This window comes from Urocampus carinirostris, chromosome 5, assembly GCF_059441175.1.
Source record: "Urocampus carinirostris isolate Australia breed hairy pipefish chromosome 5, RoL_Ucar_1.0, whole genome shotgun sequence".
Taxonomy (NCBI): domain Eukaryota; kingdom Metazoa; phylum Chordata; class Actinopteri; order Syngnathiformes; family Syngnathidae; genus Urocampus; species Urocampus carinirostris.
Genome location: NC_142353.1, coordinates 46372330 through 46396256, shown reverse-complemented (window position 1 = coordinate 46396256; position 23927 = coordinate 46372330). Strand labels below are relative to the sequence as shown.

Sequence of the window (23927 nt, the reverse complement as noted above, 5' to 3'; positions counted from 1 at the left end):
AAATAGATGGCTTGATAGATGTCTAGATAGATGTCAAGATAGATAGATAGATAGATAGATAGATAGATAGATAGATAGATAGATAGATAGATAGATAGATAGATAGATAGATAGATGTTTAGATATATAGATAGATGTCTAGATATAGAGATAGATAGATGTCTAGATAGAGATAGATAGATAGATGTCTAGACATCTATCTAGACAGACAGATAGATAGATAGATAGATAGATAGATAGATAGATAGATAGATAGATAGATAGACAGATAGATAGATAGATAGATAAATAGATAGATAGATGTCTAGATAGATGGATAGATGTCTAGATATATAGATAGATAGATGTCTAGAAAGAGATAGATAGATAGATAGATAGATAGATAGATAGATAGATAGATAGATGTCTAAATAGATGGCGTGATAGATGTCTAGATAGATGTCTAGATGTCTAGATGTCTAGATGTCTAGATGTCTAGATAGATAGATAGATAGATAGATAGATAGATAGATAGATAGATAGATAGATAGATAGATAGATAGATAGATAGATAGATAGATAGATAGATAGATAGATAGATAGATAGATAGATGTCTAAATACATGGCTTGATAGATGTCCAGATAGATAGATGTCTAGATGTCTAGATGTCTAGATATATAGATAGATAGATGTCTAGAAAGAGATAGATAGATAGATAGATAGATAGATAGATAGATAGATAGATAGATACGTGTAAATAATGTAAAATGACAAATGTAAAGAAACATTTGTCTGCATGTATATTTTTTTGATGAATGAAAAAAAATCCGATCCAAACTCCAAATAGTTGTCCACCCGTGTTTGAGATCGTAGATTTTCTTTTTCTGAAGAGAATATTTTCCAGCGGGCAGAGCGCAATAGCTCCACCTATCGCCCACGTGGCCAATTAGGATGTATTGAAAACACCTGCATGCTTATAAAACGCTTCCGTGTTACCTGCAGGGCTTTTTTGAGGCTCCATTTTCTTTTCAATGTTGTGATGGATTGGTTTTTCCACTTCTATATTTTTGCATTCTTCTTGCAGTTGATAGTTCCCGTGCAAGAAGGTAAGTTCCTGTGAGTTCCTCCCTCCAAAATGGGAGGCAAGTTTATTTGTTTGGCCCTTAATCACAGAGTCCTAGAGGGCTGCGCAGACCACAGATTATTGCAAACCACAGACTATTATGACACCATCTTCTGATCTAAAACATACATGAGGGCAAGGAAAAACTCAGAAACCTTAACATGAGGAAAATGGAGAAACCTTGAGAAGGGACTGCACATGAGGTCATCCCTCTTCCAGGCTGTTCCACTGCGGTTGCAGATCAAATCTCAGGAGGAAGAGCATTCCACAGCACCAAGGCTCCCAATAGAAAAGACTGTCTGATTTCTTCTTGGCTCTTGGGATCACGAGTAGACCAGCGTTTTCAGGACGAAGGCTCCGGACAGGAACATAGGGTGAAATTCAATCTGAAAGATATGAGGGAGCAAGTCCATGCATGATTTGGTATAATACCAAGAGAACCTTCAAATCACATCTGAAGTTAACAGGGAGCCAATGCAGGTTAGCTAAAGTCAGGGTCATGTGATTGAACTTTCTTGTCTTAGTTAGACGCATCGCTGCAGAATTTTGTACCAGCCATGTGGAGGTTCAAGTGTCCGGTTCAACCCAACACTTGTAACAAAAACCTGCAAAGACACAGAATTGTGTATGGTTTTACTTGCAAGTGAAGTGAACGGAAAACTGCTTCGATTACAATCCTCCAACTCACTCCAAAGCAGTCTTCCCTCTGATTGCCTTTTATTTAGAAAAGGAACGCCCTAGTTACAATGTGGTTTCAACTGCTAAACGGAAGGGGGTTTGAAGGTTAAATGTTCCAGTTGAAACCAGTTCTTTCACAACAACTTGTTATTTGCAATGTGACTGATGAACCTTTTTACGCTATCTTCAGGAAAGAACCTTGGCCTGCGGTCAAATCTGTAATTGATTCATACCTATAGTTCTCTCTAGGGTGCAGTGGAAAACTTTAGTGAGAACATCCTATTTTGTAAGCACAATATTTCAAGCAAACATATAATGCATAGATTATACTAAAGTTGAATAACTTATGTACATTAGGTCCAACATTAAGCCCTTCATTGTCTCGTGTTTTTGACCCAATGAATTTCTATCTTGGCATTTGAACCTTTTACTTTCATTTTCCAGCCGAAAGCATTTCTGTAAAGTGCCATTTGGGCTCCAAGCCATGCAAGGACGGTTTGACGTGCGTACCCTATAACCATATATGCGACGGGGAGCCCGACTGCCCGGATGAATCCGATGAAGAGGACTGTGCGCTGGCTTGTAACCATGGTAATCCACTCCTTTTTATCCTTCTATAGGTGGGCGAGCAATGTTCCCTGTCATTTTGCAGGGGTCTGAGCGTTCACACAAAGTGGGTGAGCAACGCTTGAAACAACAGTGAGCAACGGCAATCCCAAGTGTGGCAACTAAATCCATTATCAAACACTGACATCAACTTACATTTTGCTGAGTTTCCGGCAATGCAAAATTAGTTTTCACTTTTGAATGAATTGACTACAAATGCATTTCAGGTGAATTGGCCGGTCCAAATTGTCCCTAGGTGTGAATGAGCGAATGAGTTGTCTGTCCCTGTGTGCCCTGCGATTGGCCGGCAACCAGTTCAGGGTGTCCCCTGCCCACTGCCCGATGATTGCTGGGATGGGCTCCAGCCCCCCGCGACCTTACTGAGGATAAGCGGTACGGCTAATGAGATGTGATGAGATGAGACTACAAATGTCATTTGTTTTTACAATTCTTTCACAAGATTTTCATTTCTTTTTTTTCCTGGTATCTTTTGTCACATAATACTAACATTTTTGGGGGCTTATTGAGTCGTTTGCACGATTCACAACTGGATTTAATTTTTTTTTAGTGGAAGTACAATGTTGGCAACAAGATTGACTTGGGATGATTGGAAATGATTTGAATGCAACACAAACTTTTTCTTCTTTTTCCCGGTTTTTTTCCATTTTTTAAAATTCTTTAAAAAAAAAAAAATCTCATTCTGTTTTTGTCCTTGCTGTTACTTTTTTCTTTTTGTTCTCTATTTACTTTTTTCCTTTGTTTCTTTCTTTCTTTCCCTTTTTTTTATCAGCTTTTCACTACTTTTTCATTTTGGTATTTTTTTCTTTTTTGTTCTATCCACCCTTCCTTTAAGTCATTTTGTGCATCATTTTACATCATATTTGGTCATGTTGGGATGAAAGAAGCAAAAACAACCCGAAGAGCCGTTTAGAACCCGAAAGAGCCGGTTCTTTTTAGTGAGCCGAGCCAAAGGAGCAGGTTCACGAAAAACTCTACTAACTTGACTCAACTTCGTTCTACTTCGACTCGACTTCAAAATACCGCATTTAGAACACAGCGTCAGGGGAACCCGTGTATTTTGACCTTCATGCACTGTAACTTTGACCTTATTCGCTTCTTAATTAGCAATATCTGATTTTTGTGAGCCGGCTATATTTTCTTGTGCGCGGAAAAGCTCTGGGTCGTGCATAATTGCGCACACACGTAGCTTAGAGGGAACATTGTGGGCGAGTATTGGGTATTTACCCTGCAGATGGCCCGCTTAGGTTATTACCTGTGATTGTAGCCTAACAAGTGACCGTTTAATAAACAGAAATCTGAAATTCATTCAATAGTAAAACACGGCGTCGTCAAATGGAAGTATGTGTCGGATCCGAAGCCTTCGTTTGCGTATGGGAGAGCTTATCAATATTGAATGATCGTAGAAATTCAGACAGACTTTTGCTATTTTCTCAATTGCAATTGGAGAGAGGGTTAAGGGTCAGAATTTCTCCTCGGACTATTCCTCTAGGCCACAGGCGGCCCGCGGGCCAGATCAGGCCCGCTAAGGGATTGTATCCGGCCCGCGAGACAACACTCAGAGAAGCGCAAGAGAAAAACAAGCTGCAGGTTGAAATATGTCAACTTGATGTTGCCAAAGAAAGGTGCCTTGAAAAAAGACACTGTACTTGTATTTCTCGCTCTCGCGCTCTCTCTCGCTCTCTCTCGCGCTCTCGCTCTCGCTCTCTCCTTTGTTGCTCTGTGTCTCTTTCTGTCTTTTTAACTTATTTTGCTCTAACTTCCCTCTTTCCTTTTCCTTTCCAGCCCCCGACAGAATGTTTGTTCTATCGTGTGGCCCCCGAGTTAAAATGACTTTGACACTCCTGCTCTAGGGGGAAAAAAAAGCGATTTATAGTCCAGAATATACGTTAATTGTGGAGAATCTTCAAGATTTGGATTTCGCTCGACAAAATGTGGTATGGAGTAGAAACCCGGGACGTCTGTATCGATGAATTAGTTGCCAAATGATAGAAGTACCCCAAAAATAAGCAAAGTTTTGTTTCTCAGAGCAATTTCAGTGCGCCCACGGGAAGAAGTGCATCGAAAGGGACGAAGTATGCGACGGTGCGGTTCAGTGTCAAGACCGCTCGGATGAACTGCACTGTTCCAAGATGGAGGGATGCCTTCACGTCTGCGACCATCAAAATCGCTGCTTGCCAGCCAGCTTAATTTGTGACGGCGAAAAGGACTGTTTAGACGGAACGGATGAACAAAACTGCGGTAAGGTTTTCACCGAGATTTTTCTCATTGAACACGATTGACGGGGTTGGTGACCAGGATGCCTTCTAAAGACGATTGGTTCACTTTATCAGGGGTCTCGAGCTCAGGGGCTGAATTGAGGCCCCTCCCTTTAATAGGAAAGTCTAAAGGGACAGTGTGTATTGTTAAGCGCCTCCTAGCAGTTTTTGAAACTCGAAAAGTTGCCTGCCCAGCCATAAAGTTGCCTGCCCCATTTTTCACAACATGAAACACAATAAGACTAAGCGCAAATAAAAAAACATTGTTGCAAAGTATTAAGGATTGATCATCAGAATATAAAACACGACAACGGGGCGGCAGTAGCTCAGGAGGTAGAGCGCTCGTCTTGGGATCAAGGGATCCCAGTTCGAATCCCGGCTCGTCCGTGTTACATGTCGAAGTGTCCTTGGGTAAGACACTGAACCCCTAATACCCCCAATAAGCAGGTTGGCGCCTTACATGGCTGCAAGGCCGCTATTGGGAAATGTGAAGCACATTGTAAAGCGCTTTGGGAAGTCTTGACTTGAAAAGCGCTATAGAAATGCAAATCATTTCATTTCATTAACAACACTTTAAAAATTAGTTTATTATATATCTACTTCTAACATTCATGGCTGTTTTCCATCACCTGTTTGTCTTTTTGGCACTCGTTTTGTGTTGCACTGCACAATAAAGCAATTGCTTTATTTCATTGAACTTCAATAATACACGCTGTCTCTTTGATGTGCAGCTCTTGCAAATTATGGATTTGATAGATATCTAGATCGTTTCTTTATCCCCGTAGGGAAATGTACACTTCCAGCAGTATCCTTGTGTTGAAAATAAAAAAAGACTAAAGTCAAAGGAATATAATGCATAAGACCTAATGTAACGTGTTGATATATAGTATTTGAATAGTGCTACATAAAATACACACTGTCATAAAAACAGGATAATATGCAATGTGAGGGTGTGATTTAATGTGGGATTTTACTCCTTTGGGTAGATTTAAAGAGCCTCATGGCATGAGGAAGAAATGATCTCAGTCTGTCCGTGGAACAAGACTGTGACAGCAGTCTGTTGCTGAAGCTGCTCTTCCGTCTGGAGATGAACTATTGTCTATTACCGATTGATTTATTTCCACATTAATCCTTGATATTTTTTACTTCTAGTGTTCATTTTGTGTACCTTTTTTTTTTTCAGATGATTGAACAAACAAATCTTTTTTTAAATTTTTTTTTTTTTTTTTTAAATCAGAAGTTTTCTTGCAGAAAACCCAATTCAGCCAGGGTTTAAAACCAGCGACTTTTATTTTCTCAATCCAGAGGTTGCGAAGGAAGGGATGGGTTCCCTCACCACGCGTCCAGTCCAGTCTTCCTCCAAAGCCATCAAGTGCCGTTTTGGTTCCAAAGCCTGCAAAGACAACAGCGATTGCGTCCTCTTCAAACACGTTTGCGACGGAGAAGAGGACTGCAAAGATGGCTCCGATGAAGAGGAATGTCAATCCACTTGTCAAGAAGGTAATTCGGTCACGGTTGATTGTTTTTGCATGCTGAGATCATCCCTGTTGGGAATAATGCCCTTCTTTTCAGTGACGGGGTTATCCAACTCATTTTTTCTACCATCACTGATGGTCAATGGTCCCTCTAAGCTGCATGAATGTGCAATCGCGCACTACCCAGAGCTTCTCCGCGCACAAGAAAATCGAGCCAGCTCACAAAAATCAAGGCTCGAAATTTTCTAATTAAGAAGCCAATTAAGTCAAAGTTACAATGCATGAAGGTAAAAATACACGGGTTCCCCTGACGCTGTGTTCTAAATGCGGTATTTGGAAGTCAAGGTCGAAGTAGAACGAAGTTGAATAAAGTCAGTAGAGTTTTTCGAGAAGCGGCTTCTTCGGCTCGGCTCACTAAAAGGAACCGGCTCTTTCGGGTCCCAAACGGCTCTTCGGGTTGTTTTTGCTTCTTTCATCCCAACTTGATCAAATATTATGTAAAATTATGTCCAAAATGACTTAAAGGAAGGGGGGGAAATAGAACAAAAAGGAAAAAAATACCAAAATGAAAAAGTAGCGGGGCAGCACGGCGGCGCAGTGGTTAGCGCTTGTGCGGCACAGTTCATGTCATGGGAACCTCCTGCGTGGGTTCAAATCCAGCTCCAGACTTTCTGTGCGGAGTTTGTATGTTCTCCCCGTGCTTGCGTGGGTTTCCTCCGGTTTCCTCCCACATTCCCAAAACATGCATTTCAGGTGAATTGGCCGGTCCAAATTGTCCCTAGGTGTAAATGAGCGAATGAGTTGTCTGTCCCTGTGTGCCCTGTGATTGGCTGGCAACCAGTTGAGGGTGTCCCCTGCCCACTGCCCAAGGTGGCTGGGATGGGTTCCATTCCCCCGCGACCCTAATGAGGAAAAGCGATACGGCTAATGAGATGAGATGCGATGAGAAAAAGTAGCCGAAGAAGCCGATTCTCGAAAAACTCTACTGACTTTACTCAACTTCGTTCGACTTCGACATTGACTTCAAAATACCGCATTTAGAACACAGCGTCAGGGGAACCCATGTATTTTTACCCTTATGCACTGTAACTTTGAATTAATTGGCTTCTTAATGAGCAATTTCGAGCCCTGTTTTTTGTGAGCTGGCTCGATTTTCTTGTGCGCTGAAAAGCTCTGGGTAGTGCGCAATTGCTTAGAGGGAACATCGGTTGCAGCTTGTCCTTAGGGTGGAACGGTGATTCCAGGTCCGACCAGTTGAGAACCTCTGCGTTCAAGTGAAGTCACCATTATTTGTAAAGCCCTTATTCACAAAATGTTTCAAAGGACCACACAAGCCATGACACATCCCCTGCTCTTAAACTGACATGCGGGCAAGGGAAAAACTCAAAACCTTAACATGAGGAAAATAAGAAACCTAAAAGGGGCCACAAGAGTGGAAATGCCCCTTCCTAGGAGGACCAGGCTACAATAAATAAACAAAACATATTGAAAATCAATTTAAAAAAAAAAAAAAAAAAAAAACATAGGTCATATTTTAAACTTTTCAAAAGCTTCCAATCTCACACTGCTGGTGGATGCAGACTCTGACGTGCTTCAGGTGCTGGTTTCACTGACTATTCTCGATACGGCCTTCTCTCTCATTTCACCGGCAACTAAGCAGCCGTAAAAGAGAAACAATTGAAAGTGTTGTACTAAAATCCCTGCCACTGTGATATCTCTAGATGTAGGTTTGAAAAAGCTATTCGTTTTTGTGCGGTTTCATAGCCATAAACACTCAAACTATCATTGTAAGTCAGATTGAAAATTCTTGCAGGTTTTAATGTTGCGTCCTGGTATTGTTAGGAATTAAATATTAAAAATGTATCGTTTACGTAATTGTTAGAATGAGTTATCTGACTCTATTAACCAAACCACCTAACAATGCATGCTCGTTCCTTTTTGGGAAAAGACTGACAAGAGACCAGCATTTCCACACGGGGGCAGATTTAATTTCTTAAAGTATTTAACTAAGTGAACTCCATCGAATTAGCTGAATTAGTCTTCGTCGAGCCTCCCCTCTCGATCTTCTGAACTTCTTCTTTCGACCCACGCCTTTCTCCCAAGCTAGCGTGTCTGCTCCTCCTATGGGCGCGTCAGGAAAAGCCCCCCACGTGGGCTCCACGGCTCCTCGATGTCTGTCATGGTCAAAACATTACTGTGCGTTTCCACGTCATCAGGGCTTTTCTCCAAACATCGCCTGCCATCCCCAGTCTTGTACCACGGACAGACTGAGGAGATCTTTTCTTCCTCATGCCATGAGGCTCTTTAACTCTACCCGGCGGAGTAAAAGCCCACATTAAACCACTCCCCCCACATTGCATATTAGTGTATTTTTATTGCTGTGTGCATTCTGGGTAGCACTATTTAAATACTCTATATCAACACGTTAGATTGGGTATTTTTGTATTCTAGATCTTTTATTTTGTTATTTTATTTTTCAACAAAAGGATACTGCTGGTAGTGTGAATTTCCCTGCGGGGATGAATAAAGTATCTATCTATCAGGGCCCCTCTCCGTCGTCGGATGTGCTGATTATCTTACCAGCCCTTGTCCCAGTTCCCGTTGTTTCTGTAAACATTCTTCACGAGGTTGCAATGACCTGCCCCATAGCTCAGCCTGTGAATATTTTTTGCATTTAAATGTAATTTGTATTTGATCGTACAAAATCCCTTATAGTCAAGTACAGGGTAACCCAAAAAGATACGTACCCATGAAAATTTTAATTGTGGCTTTGATTAAAAAGCTATTTATTTCAAATGACAACCACACATTATTGAGTTTATGGAAGACCATTCACCAGTTTCAGCTATTTCTGTCCATTTTTAGTCAATTTATGGCTTTCCCAAGATGTGTTCCAAATGTCCACCATTTTGTTGCAAGCAAACCTGTACTCAAGTTTTGAATCACTTTTCTACATTCCTCTTTCGGGGTGGCTCTTATTTTTGCTGTGATGGCAGTTTTCAGTTCTTCAATTGTTTGTGGATTTCCCTGGTATACACTGTCTTTGAGGAAAACCCACAGATCAAAATCAAGGGCTTATTGTTCCGCTGGTTCCAGAGCGTTCTCCATCCGGGCACCGGTGTTGTGGAATGCTCTTCCCCCTGAGATCCGATCTGCAACCTCAGTGGAAATGTTTCAATGTCAGGTTTAACCCAACAGATGTAAACAAAACCTTTATACAAAAAAGACACAGAACGTGAACATTACTTTCTTACTTGCAAGGAGAAATGACCATAGTCTGCCTATTGCAGTCTACTAGACACTCTGAAAAAGTCTCCTTCTCCTTGCCTTTTTATTGTGTTCAGAACGCCCTAGTTTACATAAGGTCTCTTCTGCTAAAGGGAGGGGGAGTGACAAAATAAACAGTTGAGACCTGTTTACACAACAACATGTTATTGTAAGCATATTCTGTAGTAAAGGAAACTAGGCGTGCCTGCGGTCAGAGAGGAGTTGAGTGTCACATTCAGCTCCCTTATCTGGCCGCAGCTAGGTTCGACTGTTTAGCGAACATCTTGTTTCCTCCTTCTTCAAACACAAGCAAGAAAGGCACACAGTATGCAAAGAAGATAATGCAACAGTAGAATAACATATTTACAGTTTAAATCCATCATTAAATTTAAGCTTAAAACTCACTTCTACTCTATAGCAGTACATTTAACGGAATGAAGCAACCTCTCAAGCACTTCTTCTGGAACATTCGAACCCCAGAAAATATTGTCTTTGCTATTGACGTGCCGGAAAGCAAAAAATGGGCTTCATCTGAGAACCAAACGTTCTCAAAGTTTTCATCATTTTCAAGCACATTACAGAACCATTCACACATTGTTACTGGCTTTTCCTTGCCAGCATCAGTTCATTTTTGCTTGATTTGGATCTTGGGTTAGGGTCATTCCGAGTCTTGGCTGCGTCTACGCACTGTTTTCCTAGGGCTGCGTCCTACTGAGTCCCTCACTCTTCTTCCTGCCTGAATAAGTTCCCCCTGTGGCTTTAGAAAATATGTCCACTGCAGTTCCATGCTCTCTGAACTACTTAATCCAACTCACAAGCGTTGATTTTGATGGAAAAGTTGCGACAATGGAAACTCGTTCGAAACTGAATCTGTACACTCTAGTATGATTTTGTGGCAAAATAGGTCTCCAGGGAGAATATCTTCTGCTGATTTGTCAAAGACATTTTCAGGGCAGCTGCAAATGATCATCCATAGGTTCACTTTTCATGTCCTGTAACAAAAAAGACATTCGTTAAAAAATTGATTTTTTTTTATCCATGGGTACGCATGTTTTTGGGTCACCCTGTATATAAAATCCTTCAGTATGAATTAACACCCTTTCTCCAAATGCTTGCTATGGTTCAGGAAATTTAAATCTATCCGGTTGTAAGCAGAATTCTGTTATCCTCCGCAGACCAGTTCCAGTGCGCCCACGGTAAAAAGTGCATCGAGCGGAATCAAGTGTGTGACGGTTCGCCTCAGTGTCAGGACCAATCCGACGAACGGGATTGTAGCAAATACACGGAGGGCTGCTCTCATCATTGCGACGACGGGAGCCGCTGCGTTCCCCAAGGTTTCCTTTGCGACGGCGAGAGCGACTGTTTGGACGGCACCGACGAGAACGACTGCGGTACGTACGGCAAAATCGCGCCCTTCCGTGGACTCCGACTCGCCTAAACGTTTTGCTTCTGTAGTTAAGGAGTGCATCGGCGGTGAATTTCGGTGCTCTAGTGGTCAGTGTATATCGGCGACCATGCATTGTGACGGCCACCCGGACTGTTGGGATCGTTCGGACGAAGAAAGATGCATCAAGGCGTCGGTCTGCATTACCAAGCAACGTTGTCCTCAGAGCAAAGAATGCCTGGTTCAGGAGTGGCTCTGCGACGGCGAGCGGGACTGCAAAGACGGCACGGACGAAAAGGTCGAGGCCAGGGGATGTCCAACTCGATTGCGCGAGGGGCCAAAATTCAAAACACGCTTAAGGTCGCGGGCCAACCAGGATAAACATTTATTGAACACACTTAAACGGAATGTTTTTGGAACATAAATAGGAATAAAAACAGACGAGAATATTAGAATAGAATAGAATAGAATAGAATATACCTTTATTGTCATTGTTACAACATGGGATATATTGTGACAACAAATTGGACGTGGCACTCCAGTTCCACATTTTACAGTGAGGATAAGAAAAACTGAGCTAAAGGAACAAAGATGTTTTAACTGTCTTTGTTGTATAGGCTTTTTTTTCCTCTGGAGGGGGGGTGTATGAGGGGGGTGAGGGACAGACAGAGATGGGGGGATCCAACTAGATGTTTGATCTTACTGTACACACAGTCCAGTGTTTTTTCCATAATTGCTCAGTCCACGTGTTGATTGGATTTGGGAAGTACAGTCCTTAAACATATTCAATTTAAACCTTAAATCACTTATATAGTATTTATTATTTTGGTGTAAATAAAAATATCTTGTTAAATTATACAACTTAACATTAAAATAACATTCAAATTCCTTTGCTCCTGTCAATGTATATATTAAAAAAAACTGAAATATCCCAAAAGATTTTGCTCTCCTTAATATATCTCATGTCAAAAGTAGAAATATGAAAATGCTACACAAATTATTCTGTAAAAACATTCTGAGAACAGGGAGCCTGATGTGCTTACCTTTAGCGCGGACGGAGTAGGGCGAGAGATGGGAGGGAGTGCTTGCACTTTTTGCATAGCTCCACCCATCCCTCCCACTCACCCAATCAAATCACTTTAAGTTCTCTTCAGGTGTTTTGACGTATTTACAGCTGTGGATTTCATCATAAGGTATCTGAACACTGAACACAGATTATAGAGTGAGCTTTTATAGAAAGGATTCTTTAGCGTTGTACAGCCAAAACGAGTTCAATTTTGTGTGACACCTTGACTGTAAACCGTAGTGAAAATGTGCCTTATATATTTTGAAAAGTACTGCTTTGGTTTGGCTTTGCGTGTATCTGAACAGGATCAATGGCTCGAGTTTTGAACGAGATGGAGAAAATTTGCATGCAATTAATCTCTGAGCCATAGGTACTCATAAAAAGAGCCATATCTGGCTCGCGAGCCATAGGTTCCCGACCCCGGGTATATAGTATAGTATACGTCATATATGAAGGAATAGGTAGAGTGACTAAAACGTCAGAATAGGATGTCCAGGGATGAGACGGCGTTGTTCATATTGACGGGCAATTAATAACAAGAATGTCAAATGGTCTCGAGGGCCGGATATGATGACACTGCGGGCCGGACGTGGCCCGCGGGCCGGGAGTTTGACACATGTGGTCTAGGGTATGAAATTCAAAGCGCGTTTCCAGAATGATCCTTTGCCGACTTTCCACCGCAGGATTGTCCCGATCTGGCACCGATGAGCTGCGGCGATTATCAGTGGTCGTGCCAATCGAAGACCTCGTGCATTCCTTTGAGCTGGAGATGTGATGGCAAAAAGGACTGCCATGATGGAAGTGATGAAACCGAGTGTGAGTAAATGTTAATCATGAAGCTTCACTGGGCTTCACATGGCAACAGTCACAGAATTTTTCACTTGACGTGCAACTGCTTCCATGTGATTCTCTCCGTTGACTGGGCTCAGCTTATTTTTGTCAAGTCATTTTTATTTGTGACGCCCTAAATCACGAAGAGTCTCAAAGGGCTTCACAGATTATTACACAGACTATTTTTCAGCCGACGAGAAGAGTAGGTTATTCATATGCTATGGAGTAGAAGTGAGTTTTAAGCTTGGATTGAAACATTTCCACTGAGGTTGCAGATCGGATCTCAGGGGGAAGAGCATTCCACAGCACCGGTGCCCGGATGGAGAACGCTCTCGATCCAGCAGAACAAGGACAAAAAAGAAAAATGAAATGAAATGATCTGCATTTCTATAGCGCTTTTCAAGTCAATGACCTCCCAAAGCGCTTTACATTGTGCTCCACATTTCCCAATAGCGGCCGTGCAGCCATGTAAGGCTGCTAACCTGCTTATTGGGGGTATTGGGGGTTCAGTGTCTTACCCAAGGACACTTCGGCATGTAACACAAACAAGCCGGGATTCGAACTGGGATCCCTTAATCCTAAAACGATCCCTCTACCTCCTGAGCTACTGCCGCCCCCAAAAAAATACCAAAATGAAAAAGTAGTGAAAAGCTGAGAAAAAAGAAACAAAAGGAAGAAAAAAAAAGAAGGAAAAATTCAGAAAAAAACCAGAAAAAAAGAAACCAGCGTTGCTCACAGACTTTGTGAACACTCAGACCCCTGGAAAATTACAGGCAACATTGCATCGAACTAATCAAAAATGTTTGCTTGCATGTGATTTTTATATATGATGAAAAAAATGGAGCATCTGGAGAAAAATGGCGATCTTTATGAACAATATTTGCAATGTGCATTCCAGGTGGCCTAGTGACATGTCTTCCCCATCAGTTCCAGTGCGGCAGTCAGGAGTGTACCGAAACGTCCCTGGTGTGCAATGGAATTCGAGATTGCGCAGACGGTTCGGATGAAGATGGGAGCTGCCAAGAAATCTGTGCCGAAAAGGACATCGGCCGTTGTTCCCAAGGATGTTATAGCACACCGCAGGGTCCGGTAAGGAGAACATCATTAAGCCTGGACATGGGCTAAAGGTGGCCTTTTTGAGCCAAGCCTGGCTCATCACTGTAAAAAGCAGATCTACTACCGTCAATTCCGGACTATAAGGCGCACCTGACTATAAGCCGCACCCACCGCAATCCGGGAGGAAAACCGACTTTGTACATACACAAGCCGCACCGGTATATTAGCCGCATGCGTTCACATTAAATAACGGATGTATTTCGATTGAAAAATTATTGACGGGGGGATTTTGTATAGGTTTATTGTTCTTTGATCTTAAGCAATTTATTCATTATCTATTTTCAGTCAATTTATGATACATTTCAAAGCCAATAGGCCGAGACACTTGCTCCCAGCCAGGGATCTGAGTCAAAGTCTTAGCCAAAGCGCCAAGAATCTTGGAGTGTAATTGCGCCGTTCCCAGACGTATAGCAATTCCGAGCTGATACTTAGAGTGTACAGAGCAAGCGAGTTATCATTTGATGCAGACCTGCAGAGTAGGGGTACCCATTGAAAGTAATCCAAGGAAAAAAAAAGTGTACATTTCCAAAGTAAGGGTGGGAAAAATATATATCCACTATTGTCTCCCGCATTCACAAACACTCACTTTTACCCGTCCCCAGTTCCCATCAGCCTGCATTTGCTCCGCCCCTTCTTTCTTATTTGCCTGTGAAAATCAGCATGTGTCTCAAATAAATACATTACAAAAATATACAGTTGCAAATACATATTATACATGATTACACATATTTACAAAGAAAGACGGTACACCGAGAGAGTTTTCAAAGCTTTAATAATAATAATATAACTTTTATCCCAAACCGTGCCTGTGACAGGTAGCAACACGCTCGCAAAACAGTAAATGGGTCTGTTAAATAAGTGTACCGTAATTGTTAAATTCACGATAAACCGTCCTCATCTTCCTCCCTATAACTGTCGCTATAAGACGCGCCTTCTCGCCATCTGAAAGTATCTTGGTAATATAGACAGTTTTTGCAAGAACTAAGAAGATGAAGTCCTCCACGCACGTGTTCCACCGGTTTAAATCATAAGCGGCCGCTAGAAAAATGACATCCATTGGCCGCTTCACTGGATAAGCCGCAGGGCTGAACATTTGGTAGCGGCTTATAGTCCGGAATTTACGGTATTTAAAAAGACAGCATACCATTTCAATATTTTACTCTCTTCAGCGTTGTCGGTGTAAATTAGGCTACAGACGACTTGAAGATGGAACATGTGCTGATGTCGATGAATGTGAAGACCGCCGCTCCGCCGTGTGCAGTCAACTTTGTCTAAATACCTTGGGCTCCTATAAGTGCGACTGTCATGGTGGCTACATCATGGAGGCAGATGGACACAAGTGCAAAATCAAGGGTAAACAAAGATTTCAGTTCCTCATTTTGCATGCATGTGAGAAATCTCGCTCTTGCCTTCTCTGTAGTTTTTTTCACGTCTCTTCCTAAATCTGGAAGAAAACTTGGTTCATTCATATGTATAGCAATTTGTCGGGCGAGTGCATGAATAAAAACTATGTACCGTATTTTCCGCACTATAAGGCGCACCGGGTTATAGGGCGCACCCCCAAAAAAGTTTTTGGTCCTATATTTTCCATACATAAGGCGCACCGGATTATAAGGTGCTACAATGGGAACATCGACAAAACAGTCAGAGAAGCAAATACGTGTCTCCGACATGCACGGAAACAGTGTCTGTACGATGTAACCAATCACTCAAATGCATCCTTCCAAATATCATTCAGAAGGTTCAAGTCTTGGGATTCAAGAAATGCCAAACATTTCTTAAGTTTCCATTTTATTTTTTGCTGGCAACTGGACAGCAAAGTAAGAATTTGATTGTGCAGGGAAACGGGGTTCTTTACTGTGCATATGACAATAAACACTTTAGTTTCAAAATAGACTCATCACAGAAACATCAAGATCGCTCTAAAACAAGATACCGGGAAAATATAAAGCTGCATAGCTCACCTAAGTTCTCTTGCAGCCATCACGTTCAATAATGATACGTAACTATGGTCTTCTTACAACCGTGAGTGTAGTCAATCCAGGAAAGTAAAATACTTACAAATGCAGAATAGTAAAACACGTTTTCTCTATGCCATAGCGCAACCCAACGTGTGATTCACATCTTTTTCGGCCAATCGCAGTCTTTGTTTCGCCCCTTTAGCCTATGCGAGCCTGTAAATGATCAAAAGGATCCGCCCCCTTTACCTCCGAATAACTTTAGCCAATAGTGACTGATTCAAATGATGATTGACACATTGGTTAGGAAATGAAACGCCGGTATATAAATCCCAGCATACACCGCGGACGACTTGGCCTTCGGGGGAAAATCCAGTCGGCGTAAGTTGCGAGACCTTGCAATTTAATATTGATCCATATATAAGGCGCACTGAATTATAAGGCGCATGGTCCGCTTTTGAAAAAAAAAGGCTTTTCGGTGCGCCTTATAGTGCGGAAAATACGGTAACAACGTTATTTGAATAATGCCCACTTTTTCATTCAATGAAATGTTGTCCTATAGGCGAACCCTTCTTGCTGTCTTCGGTCCAAAACGATCTCTTTTTGTTCGGCTTGCGTAGTGGAAGCATGGCTGTATTGTCCTCCTCTGCAAAAAAGGCCGTTTTATCTTTAGACTACGACTGGCGCCAAAGGATAGTGTATTGGGTCAGTCTCAACACGGACAGCATAATGTGGTCATCTCTGGATCAGAAGACTACTGGGACTCTGGTCAAAGGTATTAAGCTTCAAACGAGTGTAGAACCGGGAATTGAAATTGATAAAGCTAGCCTGTTTTCTCAGGCGTGCGAGCCGATTCTTTGGCCGTGGACTGGCTCGGGAGAAATTTGTACTGGATCGATGGTGTCAACAGTCAAATCGTTGCCATTAAAATGGCGCTTTCCGATAGCGCTTCACACTACAGTGTTATCTTGGATGAAGACCTGGATCAGCCTCGCTCCCTTGCACTACTACCAGAAAAGGGGTATTTCATGATGTCACCGAAAAGCCCGTGGTTGGCATAATAGTTCAACTTCTACCTCTGATTTCAGGCTGATGTTCTGGACTGAAATAGGTAATGTAGTCAAGATTGAAAGGGCTGGAATGGATGGCTCGGAAAGACGGGCTGTGGTCAACTCCAGTTTAGGCTGGCCTGGCGGTGTAGCGGTAGATACTCTTGCTGAAAGAGTCTACTGGACAGATGAGAGGCTAAAAGCGATAGGGTCTGCCACATTTGACGGGGATGACATTCAGGTAAAAGAAAATCACTTGACACGTATCCTGAAAAAAACCCTCTAATGCCATGTTCATGTATGTAACATTTTAATCTTGCAGATCCTACAGATGAAAGAAACCGCCAATCCTTTCTCCCTGGCTGTGTTCAATGACATGCTTTTCTGGTCCGACGCCAAGCGAAGGGTGGTGCAGGCTGCCCATAAGATTACCGGCAAAAATGTTAGGGTTCTCTTGAAGAGACCGAGACAACCTTTTGCCGTGAAGGCGAGTTGATGTATACGAATGAATTTGTAAAGGATTTTATCGAATCAAATGTGGATATACAGTGGAACCTCAGTTCTCGACCATAATCCGTTCCAGAACCCTGTTCGAGAACCGATTTGTTCAATCACCGAAATCGATTTTCCCATTAAAAATAATGTGAATTGTTTTAATCCGTTCCAACACCCTGAATGTTTACCATGAATGTTTAATGTAAACAGGAAGCTAACCCAGGCTAATCGTGCGTTAGCGTAATCTTCCGTACGAAAAATGACGCTAACATGAACGTGTAAAAATAAAAAAATCAGGTCGTTTACAAGTCATTTAGCACCACAAGTGGCTAGCGCTTCATTGGAAAGGGGGCTCCGTTCCAACACCCTGAATGTTTACCTCGAATCATAAAGCTAACCCAGGCTAATCGTACGTTCGCGTTAGCGTAATCTTCCGAACGTGTAAAAAAAAAAAAAAAAGAATAAGAAAAGAATTATGAATAGGATTTCTTACCTTTGTGGTGGTCAGCAGAAAGCGCATGCTGTATTCCCAAGCAAGATCAGAAACTCTTTCATTTTTATCTATTATGTCTTTCTTAAAGGCAATAGTTGTACGAACAACTTTTCCTTTTTCACCTGTCCTGCTTGCACCGACCTTCTTCTGAGGCACAGTTAGGGGCTAAAACACTCACCGATATTAAAAGCGAAAGCAAAAAAAGGTAAGTGCGCACGTGATAACAGTTGGTCACGAGGGGTGGGTACGCACTCAGGCATTACCGGCGTTCAAACAGCGAAGCAAGAATTTCTCAATTTTTGGTCGAACTCCGATTTGTTCGAACTGAGAGGCGTTCGAAAACCCAGGTTCCACTGTACTGTATCGTATGTGTTCACCTGAACTGTTTAAACGGAACGGTCAATGGACTTGTCCATTCAATTCTTCTCTTCTCAATCTCTAGATCGTCCACCAAATCCTACAACAAAGCAGGAAAAATCCCTGCAAGATGGGCTGTTCACATTTGTGCGTGTTGGCCCCCGGACTCCAAGCCGTATGCAAGTGTCCTTCTAATCTCGTACTTGCCGACGACGGTTTGACCTGCACCGACTTGGTGGATACCGCCTTCTTGTTGCTGTTATCTCCCTCTACCGTCACTAAGGTTTGCATTTGTATCTGTTCTTTGCTCTCACACCATAAAACAAAATGTGTTCGGCAGATTTACCTCCAGGCCAGACACATTTCGGAGGAGCTGAAGGGCTGGCCGGAACATACAGCTTTGCAGATACCGAGTGTCAACGAAGCGGCCATCATGGACTACAGCCTCGGTGACGGTACCTTCATTTTGGCCGACGATGGAACGACTTCCATCAACTCCTTTAAATTCAAGGACTTGTACTTGGCCCCGAAAGGGCAACTCCTTAAGCTCCTTGGGGACACCATCACAGCGATGGCCTTGGACTGGGTAACCTCAAATATATACTGGAGCAGCAGCAAGCAAGCCCGCTTGCATGTCACTTCCAACAGTAGTGCGTATACGGCGGTTCTGATCAAGGATGAGATTGGGGGAGTGGAATCCATTACGCTCCACCCGCCAAAGGGCCGTTTCTGTTTCACCAATCGGCTTCTTCCGGACACGAGTCCGGTAACTGTCGTAGAGTGTGCCAACATGGACGGGACCGAGAGAAAGGTAGTGTGGAAGAACGGCGTGAAACCAAACTCTCTGGTCTTCTCTTCCGACGGACAAACTATTCTCTGGGCTGACTCCGGTAAAAGCGACGCCAGATTGCCAGTTGAGCTTTTTCCATAAGCGAATTAAAATCATGACTCCATTTGTAGGTCTGGATGTAATCGGATCTATTCGACTCGACGGGTCTGGATACAAAGAATTAAAGGTAGCTAATGGGTTGGCTGCAGTTGCTCTCAGTGAAGACACATTGATCTGGATGACTGTCAGTGGTAATGACTTTTTTGAAATTTAATATCGCTGCGTCTAATAGTCACCGATCTTGTAAGGCAACCAATGTGTGTAACTTAAACCTTTGATACTTTTCTTTTAAAGGCAAAACCAGGATGTGGTACACAGACGATCAGCAACAGAACAAGCTGTGGTTTGAGGTTGGCACAGAAGTGATCAGCATGAAGGCGATAAGCAAATCTAGGGAGACGGGTATGAAAAACTCAAATCGATGACCTGAACATATGCGTACCGTAAATTCCGTACTATAGAGCGCACCTGATTATAAGCCGCACCCACCACATTTTAAGAGGATAACCGCTTTTGTACTCACACAAGCCGCACCTGTATATAAGCCGCATGCGCCCACATTAAAACATGCAACACAATTAATCCAAACCCGACTTTGAGTCCCGCGATTGTACCTGACTATAAAATACACAGTTCAAATACTACAGCCGGCAAAATGAATGGAAAATGATACCCCTAGTTAAAGTTTGATGCAGACCTGCAGAGTCCAGGTCCCGTTGAAAATAATCCAAGGGAAAAAAATGTATATTTCCAAAGGTAAGGGTGGGAAAAATATATATCCACTGTTGTCAGCCGCGACAACAAACACGTCTCACCTTTACTCCACTTCCCGTCAGCCCGCGTTTGCTCCGCCCCTTCTTTCTTATTCACCCGTGGAAAACATCAGAATAAGTCTCTAAAATAAATACATTACAAAAATATACAGTTGCAAGTACATATTATACATGGTTACACATATTTACAAAGAAAGACGGTACACCGAGAGAGTTTTCAAAGCTTTAATAATATAACTTTCATCCCAAACCGTGCCTGTGAAGGGTAGCAAAACGCTACTAGGAACACGCTCGCAACACGGTTAACGGATCTGTTAAAGAAAACATGCGGTACATGTAGAAAGTACGGTAAACCGTCCCCATCTTCCTCCTCACAACTGATGTCGTCTTCCTCCAGTATGGGAAAGAGACTTTGTCATATAGACGTCGTCTCACGCTCCCTTATTCAAAAGCACGCTCGTAAAGTAAAGTTTATGTGCAGTAGCTCTGTTTCCTTCTTTAACGGACTACTCGTTTGCTTTTAGCTTGAAAGCTGCGTCATGTGCCTTTCTTTTTGCAATTTGCATGATGAGGATATGTCGACGCTAATTTAATTTGTGCACAAGCTAAAAAGTTGCAGTCTTCCTCGGCGCATATATTCCACCGGTCTAAATCTTACCTTTTGTACTCGAGCGCCACTGGCGGCCATTAAAAAAATGACATAAATTGGCCGCATCGCTGAATAAGCCGCAGGGTTGAACGTTTGGGAAAAAAGTAGCGGCTTATAGTCTGGAATTTACGGTAGGTTGTTGTTGTTGTTTTTTTTTTTTTTTTACAAAATGTTTTTTATGTCACAGGCTTCAACCAGTGCAAGGCAAATAATGGAAAGTGTCAACACTTGTGCTTGGCCACCCCGAATGGCCGAACATGCAAGTGCGCACACGATCACGTTAGCCTGAACGCTACTCATTGCTCCCCGGAGCGGCGCTGCCCGGCTGGCAGTCGGTCCTGTTTGGATCAACTTTCTTGCATCTCCCATGAAAAGTTCTGTAACGGACACGTCGATTGCTCGGATAATTCGGACGAGAACTGTGAGTCGCTCTTGAACTGAAGTTGAAACCACCGTTCGGTCGCGAGGAATGCCAAATATAACCCGTTCCCCGCAGGTGCGGTTTTAAAACCGAGGTCTGGAATCCAGATACCGGACCCTACGAAATCTCCCGTCTCCCCGACAGCGCCGTGGCCGCAAACGAGCTCCGAGAGCACTACCAAAAACCAGAGCGAGCAACTTTCCCATTTTGATGCTCAGTTTTGCGGTCGAACGCGCTGTCATGGAAATGGACGCTGCGTTGAAATGGGGAGCAAGATAAGTTGTGTGTGTTTAATGGGCTACAGCGGCGATACTTGTCAGGACGAATCCTTGCCCAAGCCCATCGTGTTTGGAGCAGCCGGCTTCTCGGCCATGATGATTTTAGTCGTCGTCGCAGTTGTAATCATGTGGAAGAAGAGGAGTCCTCCCTCAAGGTTTTGAAATATTGTAATCTTCCAATGCATCTCGACCAGGGTTGGGTAGGGTTACTTGAACTGGATTACTTTCAATGACTTTTGGATGACTCCAATACCAAATATGTCAGGAAACGAAGCAGGAAGTCGGAACTCGTATGCGTAGACCAGGGGTGTAAAACTCATTTGAACTCGGGGGCCACACAATAGAACAAACATTCTGTCGGGGGCCGGACTAGTAGATTTAAGAGAAAGAAAGAAAGAGAGCTAAAGAAATAAAAGAAAGAGGGAGGGGAAAAAGAGAGAGGACAGGACAAAGAGAGAGAGGGAGAGAGCGTGAGAAACAAAAGATAAAAAGTCGTGGGAGAGGGGGGAAGAGAGGGAAAGGAAGGAAGAAATCCAAAGAGAAAGATAAAGAGAAAAGAAAGCGCGAAAGGTATGAAGAGAGAAATAGAAAAGAGAGAAAAGAAAAAAGGAAGTTAGAGCAAAAGAGGTAAAGAGACAAAGACCATCAAAAGAGGGGGAAAAAGAGACACAGAGAGTGAAAGAGACAGAGTGGGAGAAAACGGGTGGAAAAAAGAGAGCGAGAGAGAGAGAAATAAATGCAAGTAGTGTCTTTGTTGGAGGCACCTGGCTTTGGCAACATCAAGTTGACATAGTTGACAACCTGCAGCTTGTTTTTCTCTCGCGCTTCTCTGAATGTTGTCTTGCGGGCCGGATTCAATCCCTCGGCGGGCCTGATCTGGCCCGCGGGCCGCCTGTTTGACACCTGTGGCGTAGACGATCCGTCACTTTAATTAGGAAATAAAAGTTGTCCAACACACAAACGGACCAAGGACAAAACAAAACGGGTTCAAAGGTAATCAAAATTACAAACTAGGCATTATTCAGAACAAACGGGCATGAACAGGTTTTCCTCAAAGTTAAGCAATGGGCAGTCCCAAAAGGAGCGTTCAAGTACTCCACAATCACTTCAATGCGTCTCAGCCGGTGTCAAGGGGCGGGGCTAGCTGGATGCCATGACAAAATATGCAAATAAAAGACAAAAGAAATAAAAAATGAATAAGATGATGACTCACAACACGTGGTAAGCTTTCTCTCCTGGCTTTGATCTTTGATCTCTGGCAAAACGAACATCAAATGCGACAAACAAAATGAAAATCAATCCAAACAGCTTGCCGACATCATTTTTTGCCGTTCCATGTATTCCGTTACTCCCCGAGCCTGCACAAAATTGAGTCATTTTATTCATATTTTCTTTTGTCTTTATGAGCATATTTGGTATTGGAGTCATCCAAAAGTGATTGAAAGTAATCCAGTTCAAGGAACCCTACCCAATCCTGATCACGACTGACGGTGAAAAGCTATTTGTCATCTTCCAGGGCAAATTCCGAAATGGCCAAGGGGACGAGTATGACTGACCTTGAGGGTAAAACGACAGTGACTAAGACTGCAGAGGCATCCGGAGCTGATCATAGAAAAGAGGTTTCATCACATTTTACCTTATTTTGACGCTGACAATTTTTACATTTTATTTTTGCTCCATAGGAACCGGCATCTGCATAATGAACTTGGTGACTATGCTGTTTTAAATAAAGTTTGCATTTTCCATTCCTAAAGTTGTCTCACTGATCCGCACGTTCTGTACCACGGACCAGCTTGATTAAAAACGGCAAGACCTGGCCCAATGGGTGGCACGAAACATGTTTGTACTTTTTCTAAATAAGTGAAAATCCAGAGTAACGATCTGTATTATTGGTCTTGCGACATCACATGGCATAGACAACTGTAAGTAGGCTTAAACGTATTTCCTCAAAAGTGTGTATTTCTAATCAGATTGTATCATGTTTCTCTGTTTCAAAATGTTGGTACTGCCCCATGGGGAGGGGCAAAGGGGTGTTCCTTTTCTTCTTTGACTTTGTCCAACCCGTTGTTACTTAAATACAGTGTAGTGGGGGAAAGGCTTCAGAGGGAAGGAACGCGGCCAGAGCTGGGAATCAAACCTGCGACCTCTTGATCCCAAGAAAAGCGCTCTACCTCCTGAGCTAATGCAACTCGTGATTCATTTTAACGCACCATTATTTCGTGCAAGTGTGCTCAATCAGTGATTGACTTTTGGAAAGTCGAGTCTAGTCAAGTCACATTTATTTCTGACGCCCTTAATCACAAAAATGTCTCAAAGGACTGCACAGGATTTCAATTATACAATTGCACAATGACCTGATCTTAAACCAGCATGCGGGCAAGGAACAACTCAAAAACCTCAGTGTGAGGAAAAAAGACAAACCTTGAGAAAGGACCTCATATGTGGTAATCCCCCTTCCAGGGTGAATCACAATTAGCAATAATTGAAAATAAGAAGAGCAATTAACCAGGGAAATTTTCTTAGAGAATGATTATCCTTGCGAGTAAAAGGTTGATTGGTTTCATTTTCAATCTGCTGTCTTGTGCCCCCATCTGCATCCACCAGTTACTTTACTCAACCAGCTCAAATCAAGTCACATCACACCAAATTTTCAATTTTACTTAAGGGAGAGGGAGAGAGAGAGAAGTAGTGTCTTTGTTCGAGGCACCTGGCTTTGGCAATATCAAGTTGACATATTTCCCTGCGGTGATGAATAAAGTATC

General features: G+C 42.7%; 1 protein-coding gene across 1 annotated transcript; it reads left to right on the top strand.

The window, feature by feature from the left end:
* The first annotated feature begins 919 nt into the window (after positions 1–919).
* Positions 920–22918, top strand: lrp13a (low-density lipoprotein receptor related-protein 13 a). Its single transcript, XM_088336998.1, has 21 exons — positions 920–1087; positions 2227–2373; positions 4435–4647; positions 5970–6164; positions 10582–10797; positions 10862–11088; positions 12540–12672; positions 13586–13776; positions 14973–15156; positions 16324–16536; positions 16602–16782; positions 16850–17051; positions 17133–17297; positions 18241–18438; positions 18496–19045; positions 19116–19235; positions 19339–19446; positions 20654–20887; positions 20963–21320; positions 22682–22784; positions 22848–22918. The coding sequence occupies exons 1-21, from the start codon at positions 952–954 to the stop codon at positions 22863–22865; spliced, it is 4092 nt and encodes a 1363-aa protein (XP_088193124.1). The 5' UTR covers positions 920–951; the 3' UTR covers positions 22866–22918.
* The last annotated feature ends 1009 nt before the right edge of the window (positions 22919–23927 follow it).

Coding starts and splice junctions, on each gene's coding strand:
- lrp13a (XM_088336998.1), top strand. CDS start 952: ATGCTTATAAAACGCTTCCGTGTTACCTGCAGGGCTTTTTTGAGGCTC. Junction 6,165..10,581: donor TCAATCCACTTGTCAAGAAG/GTAATTCGGTCA, acceptor TATCCTCCGCAG/ACCAGTTCCAGTGCGCCCAC. Junction 17,298..18,240: donor GACAACCTTTTGCCGTGAAG/GCGAGTTGATGT, acceptor CTCAATCTCTAG/ATCGTCCACCAAATCCTACA.